Consider the following 20,623-nt stretch of genomic DNA (forward strand, 5'->3'; position numbering starts at 1 on the left):
CATGAGGATGGAAAGCTAAGGAATGGGCTGGATCCAGCCGCCAAAGCCACAGCTTTAGTCCTACTGATATTGCTTGGTAAATTAAAGACTTATGTGGTCACAAAAGAGACATATACAGTAAAAGATTCAAATTCGAAGAAAAGGTCTACATGGTTAACAGTGTGTTAAAAATATATGTAGGCTAAAAGTTAAAGTTCTTAAAGTAAAAAACAAAAAAAAAAGAAAGAGAGTAGTTGGGTGTGGTAGTACACACCTTTAATCCCAACACTTGGGAGGCACAGGTAAATTGACCTCTGAGACTTCAAGTGGCAGAGGTAGATTGACCTCTGTGACTTCAAGGTGTGGTAGCACACGCCTTTAATCCCAATGCCTGGGAGGCAGAGACAGACAGATCTCTGTGAGTTCAAGGACAGCCTGGTCTACAGAGTTATTCCAGGACAAAGATATAGAGAGAACCTGTCTCAAAGTAAAAATAAATGAAATAGAGGTAAAAATAAAGCCGCACAAAGATTGGAAAAAACACAGAGAATCTTGATACTGTATGCTTTTATGCTCTCTTTGAATTGTTTGAATGCTGAGGAAGGAGCAACAGCTGCTAAAAGATATTTGTTTATAAATGCTGCTGAACTAATCCAAGATCGATATTTTGAAAATACCTTGACTTTAGAATTTGGATCTAAGGTTATGATGCTTTGGAAAAGTTCTTCTTTTGTTTTCACAAAGGATGAGACCCTTTGGATTGCTTCTATTCCAATATGGTATGATAGACCACACCCCTCCTGAAAGGTTGCTGTGAACACCCTCAAAAATTACTTCACTCAACTGCTGACTGAGATGAATCTAGCGTACAGGTTACACCATGAAAGACCTGAATAACAGCGCTCCCATTCAGCATGAAGCAGTTTGGAGAGAAATAACTGTGCCCATATTCCCAAATATTGTTTTTAACTGTTCTTTTACATTTAAAGGGGGATATGATATAGATATGAATAATTTGCATTGGTATGGATTTTAAGGTCAATTTATCTGTATATGTATTTCTGACCTTGACTAAGGTGTTGTGATTGTGTAGTTCATTTAAAAATGTAATGTATATAGGTTGTTAATGGATAATCATCAATAATAGTCAATCTTGTAGTCATATTAGTTAGATTTTCTAGATGTGCATAGATATATTTTAGATAGACATTCTTCATATCTTTTAAAGACTACAGAATATGGCATTTAAAATGTTTTAATAATTTAGGGTTTTTCATGACAATGAGACACGTCTGCTCCTGGCAGCATCAATCTACTTCAAGAGGAAGATGGGCTTCAAAGAGGCTCCTTATGGAGTTCGATAGCCATTTGGGCAAGAAACTGTTCTTGCCTGGACTGTTGCATAAACTGGACACAAAGAACCCACAGAGAGAGGACTGCTGAACTTGCCTAAAGGTGAGATGGTCTTTTGAGGTTCCTGACTCATGAAAGAGTCTGTGAGACATTCTTCAGGACACAGCAGATAGTGACTGAACTGTCTTTGAATTTTCCTGCTTCATGGAAATGTCTGTAGGATACTATGGGCCTGAAGGCTGAAGACGGATGCCCCAAAGGTACAGAAGAACTTTGGGTGACTGTCCAGGCAGCGATATGTCTCTGTCATTTCTAGAGTTTGGAAGTTGCTTACATCTTGTTTGTTTAAGTAATAGTGTATCCTTCTGGAGTCTTTGATGGAGTTGAAGAATAGATAGATAGTTATAGTCTTCCTTTGTTATGCTAAAAGATAAAATAGATCTAAATATTGTGATTGTAATTCTTGCTTGAAAACTGTTTTGTTATATGTAATTTTACTATGTTAAAATGAAAGCCTTCCTTTTTGTTTAAACAGAAAAAGGGGAAATGATGTGGGAAGGTCATATGTCTATCTGTTACTTTCATTGGTTAATTAATAAAGAAAACTGCTTGATCTGATAGGTCAGAACATAGGTAGGTGGGGAAGACAAAACAGAATGCTAGGTAGAAGGCAGTGAGGTCAGACACGATGGAGCCAGCTGCCAGGTCAGACATGCTGAATCTTTCCCAGTAAGACACCACTTCATGGTGCTACACAGATTATGAGAGATGAGTTAATCAAGATGTGAGAATTAGCCATTAAGTGGCTAGATATAATGGGCCAGGTAGTGTTTAAAAGAATACAGTTTCTGTGTCATCATTTCTGGGGCTAAGCTAGCCATGTGGGAGCTGGGTGGGACGAAAAGCAGGCCTGCCTGCAGCTCCTTCTACAATTCTTGATGTTGAAGGCCATGGTAGCACAGGCAAAGTGGCACAATTAATTTACAGGTAAAACACACTCTCCCTCTCCTGCTGTTTCAATTTATTAAATCTGAGTGGAAAGAACATCCTTAAGAAAGTACCATAGACCCAAACTACAGCACTAACCCCATGCTAAGGGTTACTTTTAGAATATGTGGATATAACATAGCTCCTAAACTGCTGTTGAATATACGGTTGCCCAGGCTGCAAGTCCTATACAGACTAATTACGCTAACTCCAATTTACAGACACACTTCTTATACTTCTCTATGTGTAGAAAAACTTCATGCAACTGTCAATAACCAGAACTGAAAGTATGGCTGGTAGCATACTAAAGAAACTCCACTTCCACAGGAACCTGTGAAGCTGCCAGAATTAAGAGAAATCAGCTTCTCTCTATTTTCTTAATCCAGAAATCATCTGACGACTACAATGTAGTGATTAATCCTTGCAAAGCAGCATAGTGGTAAGACAACAGTTTGCAGAAATCAAATATGTGACCTACTTGTGTTTGACAAGGTCTTGGAGGAAGTGCCGGTGGTGGGGGTAACAATCCTGAGTTAGTAGCTGAAAAAAAGAAAAATACAGTGTTAAGAACCACCTTCCCCTAAAAAGACAAAAAAGATGTATTCAACTAACAACAATGACGGCACTTAACATATTTACATTTATTAAATCCCTTTGAAGACTTGATTTTTTTCCAAATATATACTATCTACAATAGCAAAATTAATGTTATAAACTGAGGTATCCATCAACAGAGAGATAGATAAAGAAACTATGGCATATATACAATTCTTAGTAAAAAAGTAGAATGAAAGTATGTTATGTGCTGGAAAATGGATGCAACTAAAAATCATCCAATTAAGTGAAATAAGTCAGACTCAGAAAGACAAATACCATTTGTCTTTGTGATTTTTTTCCCCATTTATGGATCCTAGATAGTACATAGATACATAAAGTCATGGACATGAAAAACAAACTAAAGGAAGAGAAGACCCATCAGAAGGGGTGAAATGGAGAACTAACAGGAGAGGAGGAAGGGAGAACATGGTCAAAGCACATGATATACTTGAAAGAAATAAATTAACACGCAATGAATATATTCCAATAAAAAGAGTCCATGCTGTTTACAATCCCCTTTTCATTTTACTCAAAATTCAAGTATTTGCATTACTGGTAGTAATTAAGACAGGATAAAATAGTAAGGAAAACAGTTTTTAAAAAAACCAAAGACTGGATTTAGCATGGAAAATGTTGTCGAGTCCTTATTCTGATGTTAATTACTCAGTTTTAAATAAACCATTTTCAAATAAACCAGGCCAGAAAGAATCTTCTTTGGCTTCTCATATTTCTCACTAGCTTTCAGTCATTACTGATCATTAGTTTAGTGCATAGGTTGCAGAAAAGGAAGAGGGCCTGGAATTGGCAGCTCCGCTACCTGGGAAGAAATGGGGTGTCCAGCAGTAGAAGAAATCAAAAACGATGGACTGACTTTATTTATTTCAAAGATCTCTCTTTTTCTCTCTCTGATCATTACTATCAAGGATAACTAAATATGTTTCTCAAATAATCTGACTACATTTAAAGAATCTTTTGAAAGAAAGTTGAATTCTAATGTTTTCTTTGATTTTACAAGAAACAAAGAATATCTGGAAAGCCAAATCATCTGAATTCTAACTTAACAATGCAAATAAATGGCTGCTATGGAATTCTAAATAAAATTCATGATCACATACAAGAAATAAATTTAGAACCATACACTGGCAAGTTAAACTACATTCTTTACCAACTATTCTGAAAACACTGTATCTATGTAACTGTAAATAGTTTATTCAGAAGTCTTTGACAACCGTGCTAATATTAGATAATATTCTGTGCCTTAAAAGCAAGTAGCCCCCAAAGGCCCAAGGACCATCATTGAAGAGAGGACAGAAAAGACAGAGCCAGAAGTTGAGGAGAGCAGAAACAAAACAATATCTTCTAGCCTCGACAGGGCTGCTGCACTTGTGAATCCACAGAAGACATGGTTGACTGCACAGGAGTTGGCCAAGGCCAAGCCAGCCAACATCCCAACATGGAGGAAGAAGGAGCACATGAAGACTAACTGACAGCAGATGGCTTCTGGAGGACAGAGAGTCAGTTTTCATTAATATGTGGCCGTTAGTAAGTCCACTATGTTCCAGTGGATGTCCGTTTGCCCAGAAGTATTTGGAAGCACAGATTAAACTCAGCGGGTTATTAAAAGGGAGTACATGAAGTTGGGGGAGTGAGAATGTGGGTGATAGATCAGGGAGGAGTGGTAATAATCATGACTAAAACACACCAAATGAAATTCTCATAGAATTAATGAAAGTATTATACTTTTTTAAAACAACAAGTAATAGTATATAGCAAGAGCATGGATATTCCTGTAATTTTATACTAATTTGGCCTTTCTGCATGAGACACGCATAAAGATGGAGCTTGGTGATTTCCACAGATGTAACTCAGAATAATATCACAGAAATGTTTATTCTTGACTAGTTCATGGATATATTACAACCAAGTGTATCCACTTTTCATTATGATTTGTAAAATACATTAGTGGGTCATAACTCACAGGCTGTAAAGGCATCAGTAATAGCATGTGCAGTAGAGAATATTCATAGCCATAAAGATAGCCCAATCTCAGGGCCCCTAATAAACAGGTCCTCACAGGCTAGGTCTTTAAAGTACTACCCAGTTACTTTTTTTTTTATTTTTTGAGATCAGGTTTCTCTATAGCTTTGGAGCCTGTCCTGGAACTAGCTCTTGTAGACCAGGCTGGCCTTGAACTCACAGAGATCCGCCTGCCTCTGCCTCCTGCGCGCTGGGATTAAAGGCGTGTGCCACCACTGCCCAGCTGCCAGTTACTTTTAAAACAAAACAAATAGACAAGCAACAGTTGTGCACCTTTCTACAGAAAAGCCAAACAACTGCACTAGAATAAACAGTGCAGTTATCAAATAAAGGACTGCTCAAGAAATGATAAACCACTTAAATAAACTGACTCAACTTCCAGTCAAAACGGAGTAATAAAGACCACATGTCCTCACCTAGCTGAAGCAACCAAACATAGAAAATCATGTGAAACAACTCCGGTGATACTGGGACAAAACATATAGGAAGTTTTGAAACACAAGAAAATTAACCAATGAAGATGGTGACCTCTGAGAGACAGGAAACAAAAAAGGAGGGGGCCCTATGACTGACCCCATTCACTATCTTGAGAGCTGCTACAGAAGTAATATAAATCCATATCCAGGTCCAATTTTGCTATTTTAAAAATAATTACTAAATTTTATTTATTTGTTTCACGGGGGAAATTGCCCCAAATATGAAGAAACAATTTTAAGTTGTAAAACATTAAGATCATTTAAAATGGAATCCTAAAATGAACATAGATACATACCTACAATCCCAACACACAGGAGTTGAGGCAAGAAGTATGCCACAGTCTGAAGCCAGCCTGGGATAGTTGTAGAGACCTTGTCTCAATCATTCAATCTCACGCACATACATACACACACACACAGACACACACACACACACACACACACACACACACCAAGCCATATTGCAGTTTTTCACAACTAAACTTCAAGCAGCAAGACAGTAGCACAGGGCTGGGTGCACTCTTCATTCTGAATCTTTTAAGAGAGAGATTAGTTATGTTCCTTGGGAAATACTAAGATTAAGGGAAACCAAATATGCTGTATCATAAAATCAACAGATTAGTCTTCTCTTTTCAGTACCTTTATTATTTTTTCTAGTCACGCATACTTACCTAACATACATACTATAAATCTGAATTAATAATTTAAATATTTATTTATTTTTATTTTATGTGCATCGCTGTTTTCCTACATATATGTCTGTAAACTACAGGAAAACAGTACCTGTGGAAGCCAGAAGAGGGTGTCAATGCCCTGGAACTGGAGTTACAGACTTTTGTGAGCCACCATTTAAGATTTAGGGATTGAACCCAGGTCTTCTGGCATAACAACCGTTACTCTTAACCACTGAGCTACCTCTCCAACCCAAAGGCAGAAATTAGATGGTGATAATGGGAGCTAGACAGTGCTGCCTCATACCTGTGATCCCAGCCCTGGGAAGGCTAACACAGTAGTACCTTAAGTTGGAAGCCAACCTAGGTTATACAGCAAGTCCCTGTCTCAAATGCATGACAGTCATGATTTTCTTTTCTCATATGACCATTGATTATGCTTAGAACAGGCTGTATAGAGTAAGAAATTGTTTCTTAAATATCAAATTAAAACTTTCTAGTAGAGACAACTGGCCTAAGATTTATAGTTATATTTATAATTTATGGTTCCATTTATTTGCTATAGGACTATTTAGGCTTTCTAATTTTTAAGCCACTTTGGAAACTGGTTTTCCTGGATGTTTGTACATTATGCTTAAATTTTCTAATTTAATTGACATGATAATTGATCATGCTATGATCATCTTAATCTCTGCACATGTAACTATCTTTTCCCATTTCTAATATTGTTTGTGTCATTGCCATAGTTTTCCTTCAGTAATCTCATCTGATATCTGCCATGTGTTATGTCACCCTTTTCAAAGCACCAACTTTTAACTTTACAATTTCAATGTCTATTCTTGGTTGTTAACTTGATTACATCTAGTATCAACTAAAATCCAAAAACGGAGGGCACAACTGTAAGGGATTTTTGCTTAATCTGAAGAAGAAAATCTACTTCTTTTTGATGTTGTTATTATAGGATTTTTGTTTTGTTTAGTTTGTGTTTTGTTGTTTGTTTTGTTTTTCGAGACAGGGTTTCTCTGTGTAACAGCCCTGGAGAACGCACTCTATAGACTGAACTAGTCTAGTCTAGTCAGGCTAGGTTGCCTGCCTCTGCCTCCCAGATGCTGGGATTGAAGGTGTTGACCACCACAACTAGCTGGAAGATCCACTTCTAATCCAATCTTTAAGGTAGGAAACCATGCCTTTAATCCAGGTCATTTGAGCTGGGAAAAGATACACCTTTAATCCAGATCTTTTGAGGTGGGAAGACACTTTTAATCTAGGCCACACCTTCTGCTGGAAGCCTATATAAGGACATGGCAGAAGGAAGCTTTTGTTCTTTGCCTGCTTGTTCTCACCTTGCTAGAAAGTCCATTCCTTCACAGATATTAGAGCTTATTTCTTCAGGATTCCAGTGTTCACTAAAGACCAGCTGAGACATCGAGCCTTATAGACTTAGAAACTGCTGGATTCTTGGATTTTCTGCTCTTAGGCAGACATTTTTAGATTAGCCCATAAAACATTCTGATACGGTGGAAGTAGCCAGAGCAGGCAGGAGGCAAGTCGAGGCGAGAGCTGCACAGGGTCCTACGCAGCTGTGTAAGCATGTCGGATTTCGACTTTGACAAGTTCGAGCGGCAGCTCGACGAGAACAAACAAGAACGGGACAAGAAGAACCACCAATGGAAGCATAGCCACAGCCGCTCTAGAAGCCGGGACTGGAAGCGCAGAAGCCGGAGCCAAGATTGGCGTAACCAAGACCAGCGCAGTGACTCCTGAGACAGACGAAGGCGAAGCAAACCTTTGACCAGAGGTGCTAAAGAGGAGCACTGTGGATTGATTCGCCATGAGAAGAAGAAGGTGCATAAATACTGGGACGTGCCACCACCTGGCTTTGAGCACATCACCCCAATGCAGTACAAGGCCATGCAAGTTGTGGGTCAGATTCCAGCCACTGCCCTTCTCCCCACTATGACTCCTGATAGTCTGGCTGTGACCCCAATGCCCATGCCTGTTGTTGGGAGCCAGATGACCAGACAGGCCAGACGCCTCTACGTGGGCAACATCCCATTTGGCATCATTGAGGAAGCTATGATGGACTTCTTCAACGCCCAGATGCGCTTGGGTGGATTGACTCAGGCCCCTGGCAACCCAGTCTTGGCTGTGCAGATCAATCAAGACAAGAATTTTGCCTTTTTGGAGTTGCGCTCAGTGGATGAAACGACCCAGGCCATGGCCTTTGATGGCATCATCTTCCAGGGCCAGTCATTGAAGATTCAAAGGCCTCATGACTATCAGCCACTGCCTGGCATGTCAGAGAACCCCTCTGTTTATGTACCTGGCGTTGAGTCCACTGTAGTTCCAGACTCTGCCCACAAACTATTCATCGGGGGCTTGCCCAACTACCTGAATGATAACCAGGTGAAAGAATTGCTGACATCCTTTGGGCCTCTGAAGGCCTTCAACTTGGTCAAGGATAGTGCCACAGGGCTCTCCAAGGGCTATGCCTTCTGTGAGTACGTGGACATCAACTTCACAGATCGGGCCATTGCGGGGCTGCATGGGATGCAGCTAGGGGACAAGAAGCTGCTTGTCCAGAGGGCGAGTGTGGGAGCCAAGAATGCCATGCTGAGTACCATCAATCAGACACCTGTAACCCTTCAAGTGCCCGGCCTGATGAGCTCTCAGGTGCAGATGGGCGGTCACCCGACTGAGGTCCTGTGCCTCATGAACATGGTGCTGCCTGAAGAGCTGTTGGACGATGAGGAGTACGAGGAGATTGTAGAGGATGTGCTAGACGAGTGCAGCAAGTATGGGCTGGTCAAGTCCATTGAGATTCCCCGGCCCGTGGATGGCGTCGCGGTGCCTGGCTGTGGAAAGATCTTTGTGGAGTTCACCTCTGTGTTTGACTGCCAGAAAGCCATGCAGGGCCCAACCGGCCACAAGTTCGCCAACAGAGTGGTGGTCACAAAATACTGTGACTCTGACTCTTACCACCGCCGGGACTTCTGGTAGAGGTGGCTGGGGGACAGTGGGGGCAGGGCTGGCTGGGGACTTTACCCCCACCTGTCCCCCCCTCTTTCTCCCCTCTGAAGATGATGGGCAGAGGAATGACAGCCGGCAGCAACTGGAATGGCAGCAATTATGGGGGGTGGGGGTGGGGGGGCTAGGGCAGGAAGGGGACTGGGCAAGTGCACACAGGCCCACATAGACACAGGCACCCACACAGACACAGAGGGAAGAGGCTGGGATGGGGACTGTGTGCACAGCAGGGCGGGTAGGACCCCCACAGCCCCGTTCCAAACAGCCTCTTCTTATCCCTTATAGCCTTTTCCTCGGCCCTTTCCCCATGGTAGGAACATAGTGTGTTTATATTTTATGGCCAAACTATTTTGAATTTTGTTGTCTGACCCTCAGTGCCCTGCCCTCTCCCTTTACAGGACCATAGCTCCCATCCTCTGGCTTTTGGTCCTTCTAGTTCTCCACCCTGGATTCTTAAGTAGTTGATTCTTTAGCCTTTTCCTGACCCCCAACCCATTATCTCTGTCCCGCTCCTCCTCTCTGTGGCAGTTTCATATTTGCTAATTAAGAATATGCTCATTAAACATTTTGTTGTATTTAAAAAAACATTCTGATATATCTCCTTTCTATATATATAGAGATAGATTCATTCTATAAATTTTGTTACGTAGAGAATCCTGATTAATACAGCAATCCTCTATATTGTGTGCTTTTATAGTTCATTAATCTTCCATTTACATGCTTTGGTCTTGTTTTGCTCTACTTTAAATTGGTTTCTTCAACTATTGGTTTATAGCTTTTCTCTTTTTATAATGTAAGATAGGATTATAAGTTTATTTTAACTACTTCTTTACTAAAATTTCCTGTTTTGTATGTGCTTATCATTAAGTGTTTAAAAACTTCTTAATACCCTTTCTGATTTCTTTTATGTTGTTACCTTCTATCTTGACTGAATCCTAAGTTTTCCAAATTATTGAAAATCTATTAAAAGAAAATTGGGTTATTGACTTACTATTTTCCCATAACATATTGAGGATATAATTTCACTGTCTGTAGAAGGAGCTGTGGGCAGGTCTGCTTTTCGTCCCACCCGGCTCCCACATGGCTAGCTTTACAACCGAAATAACAACACACAAACTGTATTCTTTTAAACACTACCTGGCCCATTATATCTAGCCTCTTCTTGGCTAACCCATTTCTAATAATCTGTGTAGCACCACAAAGTGGTGGCTTACCGGGAAAGATTCTAGCCTACATCCTTCTCGGATCGGAGAATCATGGCAACTTCCTGAGGCATCTGCCTCATTGCCTTCTTCCCAGCATTCTGTTCTGTCTACTCCACCTACCTAATTTCCTGCCCTATTAAAAGGCCAAGGCAGTCTCTTTATTAACCAATGAAAGTAACAGTTAGATAGAAGACCCACCTACATCATTTCCCCTTTTTCTGTTTAAACAAAAAAGAAAGGCTTTCACTTCAACATAGTAAAATTACATATAAAAAACAGATATAAATCAAGGATTACAGTTACAATATTTATATCTATTTTATCTTTTTATGGCACCCAGACGTGGATAACTGAATCCACAGAAAGCCTGAGAAAGCTTGAGAAAGAATAAAGCATGTTTTCTTTGTAATAGCAATTTCTCGGGTATGCTCTGCTTGCTAGAGGCAAGCAAGCACGCTCATCTAAGGGAGGCTTCCTGACTCAGCTTTAACTGCAAAACCCTGCATCTCTTTTAAGAGGTCCTGCCACAAAACACTTAAACGGTGTTGATGAAAAGCTGAAAGTATGCTTTTGAGTTTTCAGCCACAGCAGGAAAAAGCAGCTCCATTTTCAAATGCTGGCTTTCTGGCCCATCCTGGCTGGGCAAACTCTGACTCTTTCAGGCAGGAATTCTGACTGAGTGTGGTCTGTGAGCAGAATGCTGCAGCTTGCTTGCTGGCAAGGACCCTGAAATGCCACAGAGTTGTGGCAATAAAAATAGCTCTGGCCAGTACCTCAGCCACAAGGCTGGAATCGCAGAAAGATAACTAATGGGCTGAATCTAGGAAGCAAAGCCATGGCTTTAATCCTACCCATAATGCTCAGTAATTTAAAGGTTCATGTGGTCAGAAAAAGACAGTAAAGAGAGATTCAAAGAAAAAAAAAACCTTTAAATGTTTTACACTGTGTTAAAATATATGCAGGCTAAAGGGTAAAGTTCTTAAAGTAAAAAAAAATAAGAATAAAAGGAGTAGTTGGGTGTGGTGGTACACACCTTTAATCCCAACACTTGGCAGGTAGAGGTAAATTGAACTTCAAGGGGCAGAGGTAGATTGACCTCTGTGACTTCAAGGTGTGGTAGCACACACCTTTAATCCCAATGCCTGGGAGGCAGAGACAGACAGATCTCTGTGAGTTCAAGGACAGCCTGGTCTACAGAATTATTCTACGACAAAAATATACAGAGAACCTGTCTCAAAAAAGAAAAAGAAAAACGAAATAGAAGTTAAAATAAAGCCACAAAAAGATGGAAAATACACAGAGAATCTTGATACTGTATGCTTTTATGCTCTGTATGAATTGTTTGAATGCTGAGGAAGGAGCAACAGCTGCTAAAAGATATTTATTTATAAATGCTGCTGAACTAATCCAAAGTAGAGATTTTGAAAATACCTTGACTTTAGAATTTAGATCTAAGGATATGATGCTTTGGAAAGGAGTTTCTTATTTTGTTTTCACAGAGGGTGAGAGTCTGTGGATCACTTCTATCCCAATATGGTATGATAGACCATGCCCCTCCTGAAAGGTTGCTGTGAACACCTTCATAAAATTACTTCACTCAACTGCTGACTGAGATGAATCTAGCACACAGGTTACACCATGAAAGTCCTGAATAACAGTGCCCCCATTCAGCATGAAGCAGTTTGGAGAGAAATAACTGTGTCCATATTCCCAAATATTGTTTTTAACTGTTTTTTACATTTAAAGGGGGATATGATATAGATATGAATAATTTGCATTGATGTAAATTTTGCCTTATTGATAGGCGTTTAAGGGTTTTGTTATATGTATATGTATTTCTGATCTTGATTAAGGTATTGTGATTGTGTATTTCATTTAAAAATGTAATGTATAATTAGGAAATATAGGTTATTAATGGATAATCATCAATAATAGTCAATCTTGTAGTCATGTTAGATTTTCTAGATGTGCATAGATATATTTCAGATAGGCATTCTTCATATCTTTCAAAGACTACAGAATATGGCATTTAAAATGTTTTAATAACTTAGGGTTTTTCATGGCAATGAGACATGTCTGCTCCTGGCAGCACCAATCTATGGGCATCGAAGAGGATCCTTATGGAATTTGATAGCCATTTAGGCAAGAAACTGCTCTTGCCTGGACTGTTGCATAAACTGGACACAAAGAACCCACAGAGAGAGGACTGCTGAACTTGCCTAAAGGTGAGATGGTCTTTTGAGGTTCCTGACTCATGAAAGAGTCTGTGAGACATTCTTCAGGACACAGCAGATAGTGACTGAACTGTCTTTGAATTTTCCTGCTTCATGGAAATGTCTGTAGGATACTATGGGCCTGAAGGCTGAAGACGGATGCCCCAAAGGTACAGAAGAACTTTGGGTGACTGTCCAGGCAGCGATATGTCTCTGTCATTTCTAGAGTTTGGAAGTTGCTTACATCTTGTTTGTTTAAGTAATAGTGTATCCTTCTGGAGTCTTTGATGGAGTTGAAGAATAGATAGATAGTTATAGTCTTCCTTTGTTATGCTAAAAGATAAAATAGATCTAAATATTGTGATTGTAATTCTTGCTTGAAAACTGTTTTGTTATATGTAATTTTACTATGTTAAAATGAAAGCCTTCCTTTTTGTTTAAACAGAAAAAGGGGAAATGATGGAGGAGGGTCATCTGTAAATCTGTTGTTTCATTGGTTAATTAATAAAGAAAACTGCTTGATCTGATAGGTCAGAACATAGGTAGGTGGGGAAGACAGAACAGAATGCTAGGTGGAAGAAGGCAGTGAGGCAGATGCACTCTTCTCCAAGATGGACACAGGTTAAGATCCTTCCTGGTAAGCCACCACCTCGTGGTGCTACACAGATTATTAGAAATGGGTTAATCAAGATGTGAGAGTTAGCCAATAAGAGGCTAGAACTAATGGGCCAGGCAGTGTTTAAAAGGATACAGGTTTGTGTATTATTTCCGGGTGTAAAGCTAACCATGCGGGAGCCAGGCAGGACGAAAAGCAATCCTGCTTGTCTCATCACTACAACTGTCTTTTGACTTTCATTATTATTGTTGAAAAGTCAGCTGTCAGTCAAATCATTGTTCTTCATTAGTTATTAGTTTTTTCTCTGATTGTTTTAAGAACTCTCTTTTTGATATTCTAAAATATCAAACTTCCCTGTATCTATACATATAACACTATATCTTGTTCTTTCCTTACATTCCTGAGCTTTTATGAAACTTCTGAACTATGTGGTATCCTGAATTGACTTTGGACAATCATCAGTGTTTGACTATTGTCTTCCTTTTTTTCTTATTTCTTCAAGAGATTTGTCTAACTGCGATGTTAGGATAGTTTTCTGAGATTTGTTTTCCAATTAAGCAATTGTCTCTTCAGCTATACTTATTACTCTGTGAATCTAGTCCCTGAATTGTAGACACAAAGTACTTCATTTAGTTATCTTCTTGGTTTTTTATTTATTTTGATATTTTTTTGAGACACAATCCTTCTATATAGTCCAAGATGGCCTTTAACACACTTTGTAGCAAGGCAGTATCAAACTTTTCATTTTTCATGCCTCAGTCTCCGAAGTGCTGGAACTCCATGAATGTGCCATGGCACCTGACTGTTGCTTTTAACACACTAAAATAAATATACTTAGCAATTCTGTTATCTGAATTTTGTATTTAGTACTAGCTGTTGCTTCTTCTGGTTCTCACCATGTTTCAATTCCTAATGCATCCATTAACCTTCGAGACTAAACTTGTATTCTTCAGAACTTTGCCTGTGGTAATTCTTGAGGTTCAGCTATATAGTGGGTCCCTCATCTCTCTTTTGTTTCTGCCATATACCTGAGGGTATTACCAACCTGAGGTAGAAGTGATATTAATTCCTAGCTTCTGCTGTCTGATCCAAACATACACTTTTTTAGTACAGATATCAGTTTGAATACATGCAACTAATCTCACTCTTAGCTCATTAATACAAAGGAGAAGGTAGTTGTCTAACTGCTTTTTAAATCTGAAACTGATAAATTCGAAAAATGACGGATAGGTTACTGCATAAGCTTGAGAGGGCAGTTGGATAAGAAAACTCTGTATATGCTCTAGATGTTAAAACCTTTCAGACCTCTTCCTTTCTATTCCCTGAGAATGATATCCAAAGATTAAAAGAATGTTTTCCAAGGAATCTCATCAGCCAAGAAAATAGATCAAAAGATACTGACAGAAAAAAACTACCAACAATTCAACTTTGCCAGATCCCTCTACCATTATATCCACATTTGGCAAGTCTCATTCATTCATTCATTCATTCATATATTCTAAGTCAGCATATCTCTCATTCTTAAATATAACTAGGTGATTAAGCATTACTAGGTATCTGCAGAAAACATTGTAACATAAGGTACTGTGAGAGCAAAAATTACATTTTAAGTTTTAATTACTATGTCGTGGAACTCCACAAAACAAAAATGCCTCTGATCTGCAAGCCTCTTGCATAAGGACAGACAGTTCCTGAAATGCTGTTTATAGGAGATAACAAGTCACGTGTTTTTCACTCCCCTAAATAAGTTTGTTTGATCCATTTGTACTGGATGCACTTGATGACACTTGGCCCAGAGGTTCACAGGATAGAGGAATGCCAGTTTGTCCCAGATTGGACTTGATGGGAAATGCAATGAATTATGGATTTTCTTTCTTAAACCACTACAAATTGTGATTCTGGGCCAATTTCCCTAGAACCTGAGTATGGATCTGACCAGGGACCATCCACCTGGACAGTATTTGATTAAAGCTTGCTTTAATTTTGCTTTAAACTGTGATGCTGGTCTTATTCTTGATCAGTGGAATTAACAATACAGAATAAATAATAATAGGAAAAGTGATTTCAAAGAGACTAGACCTGTACTAAGAGAACACTTTAAATTATATATTATTATCATAAAATTGGTCATTAACTTAGTCCAGAAATATTGTAACAATTACTACGTACTAGGCATTTTTGGGGGTGCTACAAAAATACTAGAGGGGAGGCAAGGGCTGGAAAATATCCTTATAAATCTTATATGCTACTGAGAAGATAAAGGATAGCGAGTGAGACATGAAATCTTAAGTAGAGTCATCAAGTAAAGTTACAATAAAAAGCACTGTTTAGAAAGATGAGATAATTGGAAGCTATTGAAAAAAGGAATATTCAGAAAATTAAAAAGCACTCAGAAATTAAAATAGGATAGCAAAATGTGAAAGCTCAATAGAAAGTTTCAAAGATAATCTCAGGAAATTTCCCAGAAAGTAGGGTAATATTCAAATAAAAGTTCCACAGAGAGGAAAAAAACATTTAAAAAAGGAATCTATTAAATGGTTTAATAAAATTTTCCAGAAATGAAGAGTATGAGCTTCTAAATTAAAAGGTCCCACTGAGTACCCAGGACAATGGAAGAAACAAAAGTATGGAAAGACACATCATCACAAAAATAATGGAATTAGAAAATGTATACATGTTTTTGGCAGGGAATGGGAAAGAGGGAAAGCCACATACACAGTAACAGATATCTAAAGGGTTTTAGCATTTTATGTACCTTTACAAGCTAGAATTCATGGAAGCAATTGTATCAGAACTCCAAAGAAAATTTAGATGATGGTTATTTACTTGAAGTTTGAATGTGAATATCTTCCCATAGGCTCCTGAGTTGGAACACTCTGTCTCAAACAGGTGATAAAGTTGGGGAGACTGAAGCCTTGCCTCAGAAAGTAGGCCACTAGGGCAGACCTTGAGATTTTATAGCCTAGCCACACTTCCTGAACTCTCTTTGCTTCCTGGTCCATCACCATGTGATGATAAGGTTCAGTTACCATAAACATCACCATGCCTTTCCCACCATAATGGCCTAAACCTTCTAAAACAAACAAGTCCACCATTAAACTGCTTTTAGAAATATTTTCAGTAAGAGTATGCAAAAGTTGAGAACTGTGGACTAGAGAACTCTTTGATTGTAAAGTCAAGGTTTAATGAGCCATTTTGCTGGAGACTTATAAGACTGAAATGCCAGTAGACACACAGACTGTAAAGACAAGGCTCATGAAGTGAGACCTGAGCTAGAGGCCATTCACATTAGCTTATGGTGATGGAGGAAGATCATTGGTTAAGTAATAAAGAAACTGCTTGGCCTCATAGGTTAAAACATAGGTGGGAGGAGTAAACAGAACAGAATGCTGGGAGGAAGAGGAAGTGAGCTCAGAGGCCATGCTCCCCTCTCCCGGGCAGATGCCATGAAGCAAGCTGCCAGGTCAGACATGTTGAATCTTTCCCGGTAAGATTGATGCTACAGATTATTAGAGATGGGTTGATTGGGATATGAGAATTAGCCTGTAAGGGCTAGAGTTAATGGGCCAAGCAGTGTTTAACAGAATACAGTTTGTGTGTTGTTATTTCTGGTAAAGCTAGCTGGTGGCAGGAGCTGGGTGGCGAATGCAACCCGCAGATACCCACAACATTATGGTAAAAAAAAAAATCTGGTTGCATTCTACCCATGTCCTAGAAACTGGAGTTAGGCTGAATTAAACTCTAATGGATTAATTTATTTGATGGAGAAAATTTCAAAACAGTTAACATTCAGGCTGTGACATGTTTAATGCATGTTACATGGATCCAGATTTATAGTGAGAGAGAAAAGAAAGTGGAGCTTAAAGAAATAGAAAATATACAATTTGGTGAGAAAAAAAACATAAACTTAGCTAAATAGAGAAAGATAAAAACCCAGACGCAAAAGGTAGTTGGGATAATTTAAGAAAAGCTGGCAAGAAACAAGCAGAACTAAGGCTGGGCACTCACAACTAAGAAGCAGCCTCTGTTTAGTTTTGCTGTGCCAAAAGAATAAAACATCATGCCACAAACTCAGGTGTAAACTTTCATTGAAAAGGAGAATGCCTAAACAGATGGAGACTTCAAGGTTCTCCGCAGAAAAACTGCCATCTAGAGATAGGTTTTCCCAAGTTCATGCAAGAGGAGTCGTAGAGACCACTGTAGCTATGATCTGTGGGACCCGGATTACAGACTTAGGCATTATCCACATGCTGCTACTGTGTAAGCATGAAAATTTCAAGAGTCAGAGGACCGTGGAGGCTTGCAGCAAGGTTCCATACTGTGGCATTCCTAAAATGGCTGTGTGTGCAGCTGTGAAAGTAAAGCATACATTGCAATAGAGAGTCCGGGGGACTGGAGAGATGCTAGAATCATAAAACAGGTCAAAAGAAACTCCAAGACACCAAGTGAACCCTGTCTAACAGAACTACTACATGTGCTGTGGACAAAAGAACTAGAGAGGTAGGGCTATCCAAACCCATTGGAGCACAAGTAGTACCATAATGAGCCACTTACCAAGAGATTAAGGATTTGGTGTTTGCACTACTACAGTTGGATCTCCTTTGGCCTGATGTTTCCTTCATGTGTCTCACTCCTCCCTTTTGGAATGGGAATATTTACTATATGTCATTGTATATTAAAAATATAGATAACATAAATTATATTTTACAGAGGCTCAAAGTTAAGAGACTGCATTGCATCTGGAAAGAAATTTTGAACCTTGGAATAGTCCTGAAACTGCTAAGGCCATGAAGACTCTTGAAATTGAACTGAATGCAAGTTATATTATGAGATGACTATGAACCTGTGGGTGTCAGAAGTGGAATACTGTGGTCTGAAAATGAAACGTTCCTCACAGATTCATATGCTTGAACTCTTGGCTTCCAGGTGGTAACATTGTTTTAAAATGTCATGGAAACTCTAGGAGGTGATGTCACACTAGATGTTGGTCACTGGGAGCACACCTCCAGATTTTATAGCTTGGCCCCACTCCTTGAACCCCATTTCCTGGTCTGGAAACAATGTGAGGCATATCAACTACATGCTTCAGTGGCCATGAACTCCAATATGCCTTCCCCATTACTGCCACAATGGACTGTGTCCTCTTAGACCCAGAGGAAAGACAAACCTCTCCTCCCTGACATGGTTTGTCAGGTATTTGGTCAGAGTGATGAAACAAGTGACTCATGCACTACCTAAACTAGCAGCTGAAACAATAGGATAATTAAACATGAACTCCCTGTGTGCATCCTTCCCTGGAAAGCCACGTAAGGATATGTTCTCACAGAACAAGAGGGAAAACAAGGAATATAGGATAAAAGAAATCCAACATGGTCAGAAGAAAAAGGGAATCTGTGATGACAATATGGAGATGTATCATGATGAAAAATTATATAATAGGCACTTAAGATCCTAAGTTTCTACATCTCTGAAAAGGTAAAATTTATAGAATACCTGATATTGAGACATTTATAAGAGAACTATAGAATACTGATGGAGTCTGTGGTTGAATTAGGGGAAAGTACATTGGAAAAAAACCAGTTTTATTATTCACCTAAGATGAAGTAAAACCTGTACAATCACAAAAGGTAAATTTGTTATATGGTTTAATGGCCATAATATAAATACTAAATATGTATTCTAATATAAATTAGAATTTACCTGTACTGAAGACTAAAAGACAGGTGATGATAACAAATACTGAAAGGTCAAGAAGAGATTACATTATTTAGAAACATGTAGGAAGAAATATCAATACAATCAATATTAACCATGTTACAGTAGAATGTATTCCCCATAAGTTTGGAGAGGCATATGAGTGGCCTGGGAAGTTTGTTTTTTTATCCCTTAGTTTAGCATTGAACTTCTAGGCCATTACCTCTACCTTGTCAAGATATAAGCTATGGTTATCTTACAAGTTTCTTCCTTACCTTCCAAAAGTCATTTCCACTACCATCAATCAAAAGAAGGGAAAATTAAGAATATGTGTTCAAGCGTACTTCCCACTTTCTCTTTTTTATCGTTTTTATTGTGGAGGCCTAAAAATGTGAGCCTATTTCCACCTTGTCTGAAGGTCAGAGAGTTTTAGCTTGTCCAATGTTGTTGATAACAAGTGGCTACACATCCTGACCTAGTCTGTGGTTACTTGGTCTTTTTGACATTACGATGGCCCTTACAGGTAGATGCACTCCACCCTGACCAATGGTCAGGATATTCAAACACACTTCTGCTCCTTCTTTTGAATTCACATAAAATGTTAATAGGCCTCCCAGTTTAAAATTATTTTCTTGGGCTGGACAGATGGCTCAACTGCTAAAGCTAGGCTCACAACTGAAACTATAAAATTATTTCTCAAATTCATTAAGCCTAATCCTCTGGACTGCACCCAGAACACTAACCTTTAACATTTTTATCCTCTTACATCATTGTAATTAGACATTTCCAGACAAACTGGATGCAGTAGTTCATGTTTATTATCCCAGCACTCTGGAGACTAACCTTGGCTATATAATGAGTCCTGAGACAGCCTGGTCTACAGAATTAAGAGCTTATTCCAAAAGAATATTCTCGGCAAAACAGTATTTGTAGACATCACTATTTGTTAATTTCCTTCAGATTTGTACCAGGTCCAAACTATCAAGAAAAGGAACACATGCTCTGACTTAGGAAGCAGAACTAAGGCAGCAGATGTGATGACTCAAAGTTTCAAGACCAGAAGGACAATTCTTTAGGGGACTGAAACTTGGAATAACTTCAGCTATGGAAAAGAGCTCTGATCCCCACTAACTAAAAATAGTTTATGAAGAAAAGAAAAGCATTCAAACTCAGAGGAGGGGAAATGTTAAAATTAGTCAGCTGAGAAGACCTAGACTTATAAGCATCAATCAAGTGCAGTCAGCCATATGAAAAGCTTCAGGAGTCTCGTCCTGAGGGACCCTTTTTCTCCTTGAGAGTTTTATAAAGTGGTTATTTCACAGTAATAGAAATTGTTCATTACTTTCTTTCTAGTCACAGAAGTATTTGTGACCTTATATATATCCCCTGATGACTCGGTCATACACTGTGATGGCTATACCTATGTACTTAACAAAAGAATTGCCAGGAGCACCTTCCTAATAATCTCAACCGCTATCCCTGTTGGTTGTCCATACACACACATCCCCAATATATAAGCCTATTAAATTTTACGACAACTGGGACACAATTTTGCCATCAATTAAAAGAGATCAATTTATATGTGCTTTATTCAATAAGGATAATCTTAATGACTAAGTTTGGAAAAGTAATAAAATGAATTTCAATTCTTCTACTTTGCAGATGAAAATATTAAGGCCTGGGGAAATAAAAAGGATAAAGTCAAGTTTACTACCACTATGGAACAGTAATCAAATTCACATTTTAAGCCTTTGAGATAGGTAAAGAA

The 20,623-nt window shown here is 38.9% G+C and overlaps 2 protein-coding genes across 2 annotated transcripts in view; one reads left to right on the forward strand and one right to left on the reverse strand.

Annotated features, from left to right (window-relative positions):
* Positions 1 to 2,719: 2,719 nt before the first annotated feature.
* The window catches only part of LOC121439439 (ralBP1-associated Eps domain-containing protein 2-like), a 208,265-nt gene continuing 190,361 nt past the window's right edge, over positions 2,720 to 20,623 (reverse strand). The window contains exon 14 of the mRNA XM_041639940.1: positions 2,720 to 2,859. Coding sequence (XP_041495874.1) covers positions 2,720 to 2,859 — 140 coding nt within the window. The remainder of the gene's footprint in view (positions 2,860 to 20,623) is intronic.
* LOC121439486 (splicing factor U2AF 65 kDa subunit-like) lies at positions 7,691 to 9,105 on the forward strand. Its single transcript, XM_041639988.1, is given in 1 exon segment — positions 7,691 to 9,105. A coding segment is annotated over 1 exon segment (1,410 nt). The 3' UTR covers positions 9,101 to 9,105.

Source organism: Microtus oregoni, unplaced genomic scaffold, assembly GCF_018167655.1.
Source record: "Microtus oregoni isolate MIOR12 unplaced genomic scaffold, Mior012 000061F_ref0000440, whole genome shotgun sequence".
Classification (NCBI taxonomy): Eukaryota; Metazoa; Chordata; class Mammalia; order Rodentia; family Cricetidae; genus Microtus; species Microtus oregoni.